The following is a 10293-nucleotide window of genomic DNA, read 5'->3' as shown; positions in this document are numbered from 1 at the left end:
CACTTCCCTGAAGAGATCTCCCTTATATTCCCAGAGATAACATGTCCAAACGACGACTCCTACTATAGTCATCTTTATTGAGCCACAGGAGAATTCACAGACATCTTGATGGCTGGTGTCCACGAGGGCAGCTGGATGGGGAAGAGGGCTGGGATGGCCCCCCCTCCCCCCACCCCACTTCTCCACAAACCTCTGGGACCCCCTTAAGCTCCCAGGTGCTCAGAGCATCCGGCTGCTCAGGAGCAGACTGAAGCAGGAGAGTTCTGGTTGTCTCCTTGAGGAATGGCTTGCTCTTTGCAAATGGTCTCACTCAGGCCCTGGAGGTCATCGAGCAGGACACAGAGGGATCCTAGGAAAGAAGACCCCAACGGATAAGAGCCGGACAAGAGAAGGCTGTCTTGGTTACCGTGCAGAGGAACCTTCTCTGAGGCAGAGGGTTCTCTGGTCCAACGTGGGCGTGGATACAAGAGGCTGGGGGTCTCCAAGGGTCACAGAGAACAAGGCTCATGTCCTCAAGTGTCTGGAGGAGAGGTTCCTGAAGTCCCCCCACTTGTCTCCTCCTACCTAGACCATTACCTTTCGTGGCCTGCCTGGTGGAGAATGCCGCTGCTGGAGGGGCAGGTGCTGAAGACTCTGGGGGCCTGGGGCTGGACTCCACAGACTTCCCCTTCTCCATTAGGGAAGGAAGAACTGCCAAGAGTCGCTGCTGCTTGTAACGGGAGAGGAGACCCTCCTGCTGCAAGGTGGCCTGGGAAGGAGAGGGTTAAACGCCACCTAACCCAGGCAGAGCCTCCCCCTCCCCTTTCCACACCTCTCACCCCAACCAACCCCAGGGCCCAGTCTCTGCCGTCCCCTACCAGCATGAGGTTCTTGTCCCTCTCCAGCTCCTGCAGGCGCTGTGTCAGCCGCAGCCCCTCCTCCTTCCTGGCCTCATCCTGCAGGCGCCTGAGCTCCTGGTTCCGCTCCTTTTCCCTGACGGCTTTGCGCTGGATTTGACGCAGGGAGACCACTGCAGGGAAGCCAGGGCACAGAGGGGACAGGTGTGGGGTAGCCCAGGGGCAGTGAAGCACCAGAAAAAGAGACTGGAATGACAGGCAAGAATGCTGGGTCCCCAGCTCTGAGACGGAGGGAAGCCACTCACACTCCGTGGCTCTCAGTCTCTTGTGTACAGTGGGAGGGTGGGCTGCTGCTCTAGGAGCCTATGAATCTGTGAAGCCAAAGTACCTTCCCCATGCCCAAACCTTCCCGGAGTCCCTTAGGAGAAATCTGAATATGGATTGGACATGAGATTTTGTGCAATTAATGTTCATTTTCTTAAAGTGTAACAATGGTATGGAGGTTTCACAGGAAATTTTCCTCTTTGTGGGAGACGCAGCTGATGTTTGCAACTTACTTTAAATGATTCCAAAAAATGTACATATTGAGGTGTGTGTATATATAGATAGAGAGGAACGTGACAAGGTTAGTAACTGCTGCATCTAGTTAGAGAAGGTACATGAGTATCCATTACATGATTCTTCTGAACTTGTCTAGGTGTTGGAAGTTCTTCTCAATAAAAAGTCGGGAGTAATCATGGGTGTGAGATGTTGGGACGGTGGTTGCCTTTGTGGAGGGGAGTGACCACAGGGGCTCCAGGGCTGGTCACATGCTGTTGCTTGACCTGAGTGCTACCTGTATGGGTGTGTACACCACCTGAAAATTCATCAGCGCCATGTCTTGATAACTTCATTATTTGCATGCTTTAAAAAACTTTTTTTAAATAACCTTATGTCTCAATACTGCCTTCTTCCTGGAAGCCCATATCCACTCCAGCAAATCTCACCGGCCTTGGCATGCTCCCGCCGAGCCTCGTTCAGTCTCCTTTCTGTTTCTAAGAGCTGTTCCCGCAGGCGAGTTTCCACTTCAGCCACCTTCTCTTGCAGAGCTGGGGTGAGGCGCAGATGGGGTGTGGCAGGGGGAGCCCTGGTTCATGGTTCCCACCCCACCCTCCATGGATTTGCCCATTTCCCCTGTGCACACCTTGCCCATAGATCTCCTGTTGCTGGGTCAGCTCCTGCCGGAGACTGGCGGCCTCCTCTGTGCTCTCCTGCTGGCCCTGGCGAGCCGCTTCCAGCTGCAGCCCCACACTGGCCAGGGACTCCTGGGTCTGCTGCAGCTCCTGCTCCAGCTGCTGGGCGACCTCGTTCAGCTTCTGCCGCTCTGCCTCCCCTGGGAAGAGGAGGCGCTCACTCAGGCCTCTCCTTGCCCTGGATGCCGGCTCCTGCCTGTTTCTCTCCATCCCCAACACACCAGACTCTGGCCCCTGCTGGAGCTCAGTGAGTCAGGACCAGGCGTACCTTGCTCCCGGGCCCGGCCCACCTCCTGCTGGATGATGTGGGCACTCAGCTGCAGTTCTGCATCCAGGCGGTTCCGTTCTTCCCGCAACTGCTCTAACTCCAGGCTCACATCTATAGCCGGTGGGGGTGGAGGGCAGCTGAGACAGGAGGAGAAACAGAGTCAGAGGAACTCACCCACCTGCCTCACCCTCAAGTCATCCCTCCTCGGTCCTCACTGTTAGGGGTCCCAGCAACAAACACCTTAAAGCCCCACTCCCCTCCCTGATCCACCTCAAAGTGCCCGGAACTTCACCTCTCCTGGCGCAGCTGAGCAAGGGCCAGTTTTCGAGCCATCAGGCCTGGGGAGAAAAGGCCGAGAGCTACAGCAGGATAACTTTGTGGAGGAGAAAAGGGGAGATGAGGGAGTAAGGGGAAAAGATGCTTGGACCCGTGAGAAGGAGGCAGGAGGATGAAGGTGGGATGAGAGAGGGCTGGTGGGGCAGGGGCAGGGCTAGGGTGCATCTGGGAGTCACCCTACCCACCCTGAATGGTGTGGACCTTGCGGACGGCATAGCTGACTCGGTTGCTGAGGCTGGGCAGCCGGGCTGCAGCCTGCTCCACCTTGGCCATGGTGCACTGGAGCCAGGTCTGAAAGCTAGAGAAGGCAGGAGGTCACTGACCTTCCAACCCCACCTCCTTCCCAAAAGGAGTTGACTCCCTCTGCCATGTCCTGCTATGTACATGCATGGGGAAAGCAGGGCAGGGGAAGTCAGAGCAGGCAAAAAGGGAAGCTGAGGCCAAGAGGAGGGGCCCCAACTCTGCACCTGCCAGTCATGTCTGAGCTCCTCAGTGGATAAAAGAAGAAAATCTGAGAGCTTAAGCCCTTTAGTGACTATCGGGTAAAAATGATCCACTTGCTCATAAGGAAAGCACAGCTTTCTGCTCCCAAAAGCCATGGTAAGCTTCTTGTGTGGGTCCTAGCAATCAGTGTCTTTAAAAACAGCCCTGCAGTAAAAACCATAATGAGGTTCCCGAGGTCAGACCTTATCTGGCCCAGATGCCATAGCACAGCAAAGAGTTCACTGAAAACGATTCTACGGTGGCAAAAATGAGTGCTGTACGGCTGCCTAATCTCCAGCTCATTCTGACTTCACCTGCTCGCCCCTGGACATGTCTCTGGGTTTAGGGAATCTCCTGGTGCTGTATGGGTTATATGAAGTTATGTGCATTTCTCTAAGGAACAAAGCCCATAGCTTCCATCAGTTCTAAGGGGCCCTTGCCACAAGGCGGCATTAAATGGCTGTGTATCTTCTCAAACAACCTGAGAAGCTTATTTCTCACGATCTATTTTTTGGTCACTATTATGCATCAGAGATCAAAGTCATCCTCTCTAACAATTCCCTGATACCAGTGGAGGCAGGCCCATGATTTATCAGTGGGTGGTACCCAAAGCAGGGCCAGTGTGGCTCATGAGAGCTCAGAACCCTAACCAGGCCCCCGGGGAGGAGGCCCAGGCAGTATCCAGAGGCAGGGCAGGAATTCCCCAGGAGAGTCCAAGTCTGCACCGACAGAAAAACAAGCGGCCCTCAAAGGCTGGGGGTCATGTCCCTAGCAGCACAGCAGAGATCACTTTTATCTGAAAATGGTGTGAGTGGGTACTTCAACACCTACTGCGGGGGCTCTTACGAAAGCCATTTTCTGGTAAGGTCTCCAAGCGATCTACAGACTAACAAACCTGGCAACAAACCAAGTTTGGGTTGTTTTAAGCCTAGGGGACTTTCTGGCAATAAAATCATTAATAAGAACCATTGCAGTGATGTCCTGGTACTGAAGTAAAACCCTGTCCACAGCGCTTCTCTCTCCTCTCCTAGAGGTAGGAGGCACATGCAATGGATTGAATCTGGGTGGTGGTTCATCATAACTAGTCTCTCTTGTCCTGTGCATGTTTGAAATTTTTCATAATTTTTTAAAGTTAAATTAGTCCCCAAGGTACAAATACAACAGAAGGGGCTAGTGGGCAAGGACCCATCCTGCATCACAACTTTGCTAAACCAAAAACTGTTATGTGATCCATCAAGAAGAGCCTCATGGGAACAGCAGACTTCTGCAGAGTACAGACGACAAGCCAGGCACTGTGCTAGGATCTTTATGTGGATCCCTCTCAGCACCCCAACGTCCACGGCTGAGGGGGGCTGTTACCAATGTGAAGAAGCTTGTGTTTCTCCTTAGATGGCTTTCTAAAGCTTATGTAACAAGAGTTGGGAAGAAAACTAGGAAGTTGGTATGAGAGACACAGGCTTGCAATTGACCGAGAAGGAAACTGGCATACATTTTAGATGGAGTATCTAGTAGGCCAGTAGGTGTACAGCTTTAAAATAAAGAGTAAATTTTTTTTCAACTCCTCAGGGTATGCCTGTAAAATTTTAAAAGAAGGAAGGAAAACCAAGTAGCCACACTCCTCATCCTGCGACAGCTCAGTAGGTGGAGATCCTCCCAGGTGCTCTGTTTAGCTCAAGCCGGTACTAGACCGAACTGCAGGAGGCGTTGCCTCACCTCCAACAAAGTGTGCAGTGGGAGTCATAACAAGCGAGCCTGGTGTGAACGTGGAGGGGGTGCCCCAGGAAAACACAAACACAAGGACTTGTACAGGGCTACCTACCTCTGCCTTGCATACTCCAGCTGACAGCTCTCCAGCCCCTCTTGCCTGAGGCTCTTGAACTCCAAGGTGCCCAAGAAGCTGGGGAAGCAGAAATACTACTCCACACCCCCCTCCCAAGGTACCTGCTGACAGCATTGGCTACAAGCTTCAGCTGCTCCTCGGCCATGGCCGTCTGCTGCTGCCGCCGGCGCTGGGCCTCCTGAACCCGGCTCAGCTCCACCTGCAGGGCCTGGGAAGGATGCGGTAAAGACAAGGGTCCCCTCCCCGCGGCTCTGGCCCACAGACCAGGGCCAGGGATTTCCCTGGCCTCCCTTAGCCTCTGCCTGTCTCAGACACTGACCTTGGCGCCCATCCGCTCCACCTCCACCTCTGCGGCTTTGTCCTGCAGGGAGCGCTGCAGGATGGCCTGCTCCTGGCTCTGGGCTGCAGCTCTTTCCTGGAGCTCTGCAACCTGCAGGAGGAGAGGAGGCAGGGCATGGCTAGAGCAGCAAGCTGGAGGGTGGGCACTGGAATGAAGGGGCAGGTGCCCCGGTCTCTGAAAGAATGCCATGCAGGGAGACAAGGAGCTTGGGTTCCCGAGAATGGAGTCTGAGTCCAGGTTTCCTTCCAGAAGCATGTTCCATGTGCCCACACCTTGAGAAACTGCCCTGTGACCCACCCACAAGGACCTACCACCTCTGCCCATGCCTCCCATCCTTAGACACTGTCACCTCCTTAGAGAGGCCATTCCTCACCATCCTGACTGAGGCTGGCCCACCCCACTGTCTCTGTCTCTCACAGGATCTGTTACATTTTTCTCTAGAGCACATATAACTACCTGACATCATCTAATTGTTTTCTTGCCTATTACGTGACTCCCGCTCCTATGTAAGCTCCTATGTAATGTAAGCTCCTTAGAGCAGGTACTTGTCTGTCATTGTTCAGGGCTGTGTTCCCAGCACGTGGTAACCACGCAATAAATATTTGTTGAATAAATGTCACCCCATATGTAAGCAGCAAGGAGTTGGGAAGAAAGAGGGCACCAAGTGACCTGTCCCTTCAGATGCTCCTTGCATCCTCTGTGCTCCAGCTCCTGGGCCTTCAGCTGCACCATGAGGGCAAACACCTTCTCCCGCCAGCCCTTCAGCAGGGACTGGCACTTCCTGGTGAACTCAGGCTCCAGGGAATCTGAAGGCTGAACCTGCAAGGTGGAGGAATGGGGAAAGTGTGGGCTCCTGGGGAGCAGAGGAAGGAGGTGTTTTCTGTTTCTTCTGTCCTGCCCCAGCAACAGGAGACACAGGGAGAATACGCCTTCAAGGAAAGAAAGATCCCGGCAGGTTCTGGCAGCACAGCAACCCCTCCCACCCACAGAGAGGTGCTGGGGGAAGCGGGGCCTGGGGCAGGGGCCTACCTTCCTGGCCAGCTCCTCCTCCTGCATGGAGAGGATGTGCATGAGGCTCTGCACACGCACCTGCAGCAGCTCTGCTGTAGTGTGCAGGCCATCTCGGTCCTCCTGCAAGTGCTGTGGGTGGGAGAGGGAGGGACAGAGAGCAGCCGCCTCCATAGGGCCTCCATGCCAGCCCTCAGGCAGCAGCCAGTCTGCACCCTCTCAACGGCAATGCCTTCTCTCCTGGGGACTGTTTTCTTCTCCAGGGGCCACCCCTCTCCCAAGACCTGATCCTTGAGCCCTCCAGTCCCACTCCCCATCCTGGCACAGATGCACCCTGCACTCTCTCACCTGCACAGTTTCTAGAAGCTCCTGTCGCTCTGATTCCCATGTCCGGCTCTGGACCTCGGGAGCGACTTGTTCCCCAACATATCTCCTTAGATTCTCAACCAAGTTCACCTGAGCCTCCAAGTCTTCTTGGGTCTTGCTAGGGTTGAGGTGGAAATAGGGGAACCATCAGTGGGGCACCCTAGAGACCTGCCCCATCCACATCTCCCTTTAGCCACCTCCCTCCCCCCCCCTTACCTCAGCTGCTTCCGCAGCAGCTCGGCCTCCCTCTGGGCCACAGCCAGCTCCTTGGCTTCCCCGGCCCTCTTGGTTTCCAGACTATTCAGAGACTTCTCCAAGCCCTCAGCTTTGTGAGTCAAACTGGAAAGAGCCTCCTGGTGAGCCTGCGTCAAGGAGGAGAGCTGCAGAGAGAAGAGGGGGCTCAGCAGGGGCCAGCTCTCTCCCACATCTGGGCTTTCAAAATCCCCCCTGCTTTGGCCCTGTCCCAAATCACCCAACTGCGCATGGCAAAATCGAGACTTGGTGCCTCACTCTCCCGTCACCCTCCCATTCATCAGCAGTTCCTGTCAGGTCTCCTCCCCAAACATGTCTCACTCCTCTCCATCTCCACTGCCACCAGCTGAGGTAAGCTGCCCTCACCTCTGGCCTGGACAATGGCAACAACCTCCTGACCAGTCTTTAAAAACCTCCAGTGGCTGACCATGGCATTCAGACCAAAATTCAGCTTCTCTCAGTCTGCCAAACCCATCACAGCCCAGCCTCCGCCCACTTCCCTGAGCCCATCTCCTACCGATCTCCCACTGCCCACTCTGCTGCAGCCAGTGCCCTCCCTTCTTCACCCCAACAAGCCAGCTCTTTCCCACCTCAGAGTCTACCTGAAGGCTTGGCCTCCCCACTCCTCAAATCCTGGGTGACATCACCTCCTCGGGAAGGCCTCCCTGGGCTGCAGTCCCCACCCACCACCCACTCTGTCCTATCACCTGGTCACGGCCTTCCAGCACTTACTATCAACTGAAGTGAACTCCTGCATGTGCTTACTATCTGCCACACCCCCTTTGAAAGGAAGCTCTGGGAAGCTTGTCTTTTTCTCTCTGTACCTCAAACGGTGGTAAGGGTGTTGGAGACACTGAAAGAGCCGTGGGACTGATGGTGAAGGAGGGAGAGTGCTGCCCTCATTTCTGGTCTGGCCCCCTCTAGTGCAATCTCCATACCACAAAGTGATCATTTAGGACTTAAATCACAAAACTAGTCATTTTAGACATAAAATACAAATCTGATCATGTCATCTCCCTGTTTAAAAAGTTTCAATGGTTGCTCATTGCTCTTAAGGTAAAGTATAAAGTTCTGAACAGGCCCGAGGCCTCACAATCCTCACACCATCCAGAGCCCTTCTGGCCTCTTCCTGTCCCCCATGCTGCCAAGTGTCGCACCAGCTCCCATCGCGTCCCCACCTGCCTCCTCACCAGCCGACTCCTATTCAGCACAAATGTCAACTCTTATCATTAAACATCTTTCGTGAATCTAAAGGCCCTTTATACTTTCCTTTGAACTCTCTCCTTTGTCAATTTTCTGGCTGGATTGCTGTCTTTCCCTTATCAATTTCTAGGCACACATTATATAGTGAGGATATCAGCCTTTTCCTGTGATATGAGCTGTAAATATTCTTCCCTAGTTTATCATTTATCCTTTGATTTTACTTTTATTTTGTCATTGCTAAATTCAGTATTATACAGTGTTATCAATCTTTTCTTTAATGGCTCTGGATTTTGATTCATAAGTACAGGCCTTCCCCATTCCAAGGTTATAAAGGAATTCACCCATGTTTTCTTCCAGTGCCTTTATCGTTTCATTTCTTAACATGTTGACCGATTAGGGTGGCCTTCCCTAACCCCCTACCAGGTTAGGGCTTCCTTGTCCTTCTCCTTTATGGCACTTCTCCCAATTGCAATGAATTAATTAGGATTAAATTAAGTGTTAAATGTGTGTGTCCCCCATTAGGCTATTAGCTCCACTCACAAGGACTCAGGCTGATTTGCTTACCCCAGAGTCCTGGCTCCTATCTCAGGGATGGCAGAGTGAACACTGCTAAATGCTTGCTGACTGAATAATCTTCTCTCCCGAGTCCACCTTAGGACCCCACTCCCACCTTTCTCACCCCTCTGCCCACGCGCCAAGGCTCCCAGATGAACTGAGTATCTGGAGCAAAGTAGGAAGACAGTCTACTTCCTACTGGAAGGGGAAGGAGGGCTTCAAGTGGTGGGGGGTCACCTGAGCCTGGAAAAAAGTGCGATCTGAGTAAGCCCAAAACACCCAAGTTCTCCCTCTTTCCAGGTCATCTGTTTTTTCACCTTCCAAAAATCTCATCACTCCACTGCTGGTGGCCTTTTTGGTTCCTGCTCTCTGCTTGGAAGCTACTGCCAGTTCACCATTATGAAACTGAACCCTTCCCACCCCCACATTCACCTGCTCTTGGTGCAGCCTCTGAACCTCCTCCAGCTCCCGCTGCCTCCCCTCTTCCAGGTTCTTCCGGACAACCTCGGCCCCGGCCAAGGCAGCACGCAGGCCCTCAGCCTCAGCTCGGCCAGCCTTCTCTGCCCGTGCCACAGCCTCCAGCTCCATGGCCTGGGCCTCCAGCCTCATCTTCTGCTGCAGTGAGGTCTCCCGCAGGGCCCGGACCTCCTCCTCAAGCCGCCACAGCTCTTGCAGCTGCCGAGAGATCAGCTCAGCCTGCTGGCTCAGGGCCTGTGACCCCTCCAGGGACCTTCAAAGATAGATTAGCATAGGTGAGACCTGTCTCTGGTGCTAGGAAAAGTGGCCAAGGGCATAAATGGAAACAGGTGAAGGAGAAGAGAATCCTTCTCTTCCCACATGGGGAGATGAGGAGGATGAAGCTGGGCCATGGGGATCTCTGCATTTCCCTCACCATTGTCATTCGTCGAGGCCCTACTAAGTACATCAGGTCCACTGTCTGGGCTCACAGGACCTAAGGCTAGCTGAGATCATGGAACACGATCTCTAGAGAGAGCTATATACAGGCAGATATATTAAACATCAACTGTGCACATCATTAGGCCACACATTCTGAATTGGAGAGGCTGGAAGAACATGCAGAGACTTCTGAATTCTGATTTAAGGGCAAGGAAAAGTTTGAGGCAGGTATGAAGAAAGAGGGGTCAAGGCTTCCAGTATCACATGGTGAGGCCACGAGCTAGTTAAAAGCATTTACTGAGTGTTAGGTATACTGTATGAGGAGGGTGAGAGGACAGGACAGCAATAAATTACAAAGTTCCAACCTTTGGAGAACACAGTCTACTGGTGTCACACAAAGTTTAACCAGCATATAACATGGCTCTTGACACAGCTCCCTCACTGAGGCCCAGAACCACAGGATTTTTTTTTTCAGTGGCAGGGATCTGGAGCCTAGAGAAATTAAGTGACTGGCCAAAGGAGCCCTAGCTGGTAGCCAAACTAGGGCTCACAGGACCTAAGGCTAGCTGAGATCATGGAACACGATCTCTAGAGAGAGCTATATACAGGCAGATATATTAAACATCAACCGTGCACATCATTAGGCCACACATTCTGAATTGGAGAGGCTGGAAGAA

At 53.2% G+C, this 10293-nt stretch overlaps 1 protein-coding gene across 7 annotated transcripts in view; it reads right to left on the bottom strand.

Annotated features, from left to right (window-relative positions):
• Positions 1–57: 57 nt before the first annotated feature.
• CCHCR1 (coiled-coil alpha-helical rod protein 1) overlaps positions 58–10293 on the bottom strand; it is a 12372-nt gene continuing 2136 nt past the window's right edge. For 4 of the 7 annotated variants that reach the window (XM_046639145.1, XM_046639147.1, XM_046639148.1 and 1 more), the window contains 14 exons: positions 9152–9449; positions 6926–7089; positions 6692–6827; positions 6365–6475; positions 6005–6154; positions 5315–5425; positions 5097–5203; positions 2858–2970; positions 2629–2674; positions 2337–2473; positions 2020–2208; positions 1823–1924; positions 858–1009; positions 255–748 (listed from right to left, as the gene is read on the bottom strand). In XM_046639145.1, coding sequence (XP_046495101.1) covers positions 350–748; positions 858–1009; positions 1823–1924; positions 2020–2208; positions 2337–2473; positions 2629–2674; positions 2858–2970; positions 5097–5203; positions 5315–5425; positions 6005–6154; positions 6365–6475; positions 6692–6827; positions 6926–7089; positions 9152–9449 — 2215 coding nt within the window. In that variant the 3' untranslated portion in view covers positions 255–349. Of the gene's footprint in view, positions 1010–1822; positions 1925–2019; positions 2209–2336; positions 2474–2628; positions 2675–2857; positions 2971–5096; positions 5204–5314; positions 5426–6004; positions 6155–6364; positions 6476–6691; positions 6828–6925; positions 7090–9151; positions 9450–10293 lie in introns of all 7 variants that reach the window. The other 3 variants (XM_046639149.1, XM_046639143.1, XM_046639142.1) reach the window with 3 other exon arrangements.

This window comes from Equus quagga, chromosome 15, assembly GCF_021613505.1.
Source record: "Equus quagga isolate Etosha38 chromosome 15, UCLA_HA_Equagga_1.0, whole genome shotgun sequence".
In the NCBI taxonomy this organism is placed as follows: Eukaryota; Metazoa; Chordata; class Mammalia; order Perissodactyla; family Equidae; genus Equus; species Equus quagga.
This window is presented reverse-complemented; position numbering and strand designations above follow the sequence as displayed.